Source organism: Salvelinus sp. IW2-2015, linkage group LG4q.1:29 (genome assembly GCF_002910315.2).
Source record: "Salvelinus sp. IW2-2015 linkage group LG4q.1:29, ASM291031v2, whole genome shotgun sequence".
Classification (NCBI taxonomy): Eukaryota; Metazoa; Chordata; class Actinopteri; order Salmoniformes; family Salmonidae; genus Salvelinus; species Salvelinus sp. IW2-2015.
The window spans coordinates 50,735,298-50,738,969 of NC_036842.1; the positions used below are offsets into that span (position 1 = coordinate 50,735,298).

Genomic DNA, 3,672 nt, shown 5'->3' on the forward strand with positions numbered 1-3,672 from the left:
GTGTGCTTGCCAAGCTGTTGTAAGTACTCTTTATTGTCTAGTTGTGAAGTGTGTGTGTGTGTGTGTGTGTGTGTGTGTGTGTGCATGACACGTGTGTGTAATACATTTTTTGCACAAACATAGAACATATCTGATACACACTGTACATGACAGCTCAATGTTATATTTTACATCTAGCTAACGCTCAGGACTATCAGTGGATTGGACTCAATGACAAGGACGTGCAGAATAAGTTCCGCTGGACAGATGGGAGTCCATTGGTGAGTTTTTTTCTCTCGACCAGTTCAGGTATCCCCTACTCTGGTCCCCTACTTTACTTTACTGTACTTTGCTTTTTTTTTTTAAATTAGATTTGAATTTACTTTTAGTTGCATACGCAATATGAATAACATTATTATTATTGATATTCATATTAAATTACCATTTGACTTCTTCATTCCATTTTATCCTCCTTTCTAATCAAATGGTCCCGTGTTGGCGTCTTCGCATGCAGGAATTTGAGAACTGGAGGCCCAACCAGCCGGATAACTACTTCAACTCTGGGGAGGACTGCGTCGTGATGATCTGGCATGAGAACGGCCAGTGGAACGATGTTCCCTGCAACTACCACCTGCCCTTCACCTGCAAGAGTGAACCTGGTAGGGAGCAGGGGTTAAGGGTCAGGGGGCACAGAACATTAATTGGGTCAGCTGTCAGTGACTGAGCCAACAAGACAGAAAAATAGCACTAGGCCTGCTTTTTGAAAAATAGGGATGTCCGGGGGTGACTATGCACAAATAAGGGTTAATCAGGTGTTAATTGAAGTGAGATGAAATTGTGAGTCTTAAAACAAATTGGTACCCCCAAAAACATTATTGTTGGTCCAGCTCGCTATTTGTAGGGCACAACGAAGAGTCAATGTGTCATTCATACCCTGACTTTATCGACATCGCTGGAAACAAACAGACAGATCTCATGAGATCATTTCCTTCGCCAACTCCTCTGGTTTCCCCTTTCTTCCCAGTCGTGTGCCACTCCCCCCCTGAGGTGAACAACGCCAGGCCGATGGGCAGCCTAAGAGACCGCTACCCCGTCAACTCTATAGTCCTCTACCAGTGTGATGCAGGCTTCACACGGCGCCACCCGCCTGTTGCACGCTGCCTTCCCGACGGGCGGTGGGAGGAGCCACAAGTGGAGTGTATAGGACGTGAGTCTAACCTTCGTTGTTTAATCCATCGTGTCTCGTCCACTCCCATCAACTCAGATTCAAACCCTCAGCCCCCCCCCCCCCCCCCACAGAGTCAATCGAGTAGCTAGATAGATTGTTTCTGGGTTCCTGGGTTCGGAGATTAGCGTCTATTAACCTTGCAGATTACATCATACATACTTACAGAGTACGAATACAAAAAGAGACACAACATTCACACACTTGAGAAATATAGACATCTCTAGGGAAACAAGGCAATAACATTAAAGTAAGTTAGGCGAGGTATGCGTGTCTCGAAGCAAGTTCCACTGCCGATTTTCATTCTTTCCCTCTAATCAAGGACTGATTTAGAGGTGGGTGCAATTAATTATCAGGTAGAAGAGAAACCCAGCAGTACTCCGGACCTCCAGGCTCAGTTTTGAATACCCCTGCACTTTGGAATTTCCTTAATCTTTGATGGTTATTCAGCAATGTTTTAAGGATGTCATCAACATGCGCCTCTCTCTCCCTCAGCTGGTGCCACCCCCAGCAACAGACTACATAAGAGGTCCATCAGGAGACGGTCTAAAGCAGCCAACAGTCGGTCATGGCGGAAGCTTCTCTAAGCAGGACTGAAGGGACACACTAAAAGAGAACCAAAAGGACCGCTCTTGTAAAGAAACATTGATATTCAATGCAATTTTGCCTGACCAAAAGAGATAAAGTTCCCACCAGGGGTGGAAATGGGGAAAAGTTACTTTGGGAACCCACCAATGAAAAAATCCTTGAATTCACCTATAGCTAATTTGTACATGTCAAAATGATTGAATTCCCTCATTTCCACCCCTGATTCCCATCATGTGTATATATCTATAAACACCAAAGCGCATTAGACATGATTTTGATAGTCCGACTGACAATGTTGATCTCTGAGTGTCACTCTGTGCCTTTGTGGGGGATATTTGGGCAGTGGTTCTCAACCTGGGGTACTAGCAACTCTGGGGGTACCTGGCCTATCCACAGGGGGTACTTGGGAAGACTCGAATACGTATACTTGAGAGGATACTTTGTGCAGAGCATTATGGACCTGATTTCGCCGTAATAAACGATGCCTTTCTTGTGCACGCCTTTCTTATGCACTTCTCAGTAGTTGGTACTCAGACTTACCTTATGAAGGTGCGTAATGCGGTTTGCAGACGTGGTTTCCTTACGCGCCAAAAAATATATTGGTTTGATTCATCCTGAAAGTTGTCATATTCAAGTTCAATCCATGAAATATTGGAAGGTGGAAAAAAGTGTACAATAGGGGTTGAACAATAGTACTATAAATCTACCCTAAGCCTTACTAATCATCGAACTGTAAAACAACGGTTCAGTCGTTATGAACCGTTCGCCGAGCTCCAGGTTTAACCTGCCAAGTATGATCTGAGTTCCATAATGATTCAAATAGGCTACATGTCCGAAATGATTGCACAACGTTAGCCTAATGCTAGCGACACTTAGGCAGTGGAAGGTTCTAGCTTGTATGGCTCCNGCACCATTCTGAACTGACTGTAATTTTTATTCTGACATTTGGAACAACACAAATAATCATAACATTTAAAACTATATAAATATAAAAATATATACAAAAATAAGACTCATAAATATAAAAAATAAGTAACAAAGACAGTAAAGAAATTTGTGTTGATTTGGCACTCGAGCATCAATACATTACCCATCCCCCAACACTGTCAACCAAGAGTCAAGACTAAACCAATTCACCTTGGTGGTGTGCAGACTGGTTTTGTATTATTCTTAACGATTTCGCACAAACCAGAAAAAATGCAACAATATGTCTGTGAAACTATATKTTCACAGTATTATGAATGAATTGTGGTTAATTTGGTAACATTTTGTAGTGTGACTGATTTGACTAATTGCATTAATACTGTACAAAGTTAGAGGTCCCCTTACGTCAGGCTTCCAGTGGGGAGACCTGAGGTCATCCTACCCTCGCCCCCCTCCCCATCTCGTACTTCTGAGTGGGAGACCTTCCCAGGCAGTAGACTGCCTAGCTTACAAACTAGAATCAGGGCGCCCACTCCGACAAGGTTAATTGACCCACCATGACATGATACATATTTTTTAATAAAACGGAGAAAAGCCTGGGCATAGGCTATAATTAAACAATTCTAAAGTGCATACATCAACTCTGTAGGTTCAGCCATACAGAAGCCTTTAATACAGAAGCCTATAACTTGGGTGTCCAAGGGTTCTACCTGGAATCAAAAATGTTCTCGTATGGGGACAGCCCGAAGAACCCTTTTAGGTTCTAGATAGCACTTTTTTCTGATTTTCAGAGATCATAAGGAAAAACCATCTAAAACAATTGCAGTGCATTTACAATCCCCTTCTCCAAATGGATTACTCATTTACCTAGCGCTCATCAATAGCTCTTATCCATTTATAAAATTACAGTGCATGGAGAATGATGTTATTTCTATCGGGGGGGAAATGAAGTAGAT

At 42.8% G+C, this 3,672-nt stretch overlaps 1 protein-coding gene across 1 annotated transcript in view; it reads left to right on the forward strand.

Annotated features, from left to right (window-relative positions):
• Window positions 1-2,287, forward strand: part of LOC111962093 (aggrecan core protein-like) — a 33,963-nt gene extending 31,676 nt beyond the window's left edge. Inside the window, 4 exon segments of the mRNA XM_023984918.2 lie at window positions 178-260; window positions 494-638; window positions 1,004-1,186; window positions 1,700-2,287. Coding sequence (XP_023840686.1) covers window positions 178-260; window positions 494-638; window positions 1,004-1,186; window positions 1,700-1,791 — 503 coding nt within the window. The 3' untranslated portion in view covers window positions 1,792-2,287.
• Window positions 2,288-3,672: the final 1,385 nt, after the last annotated feature.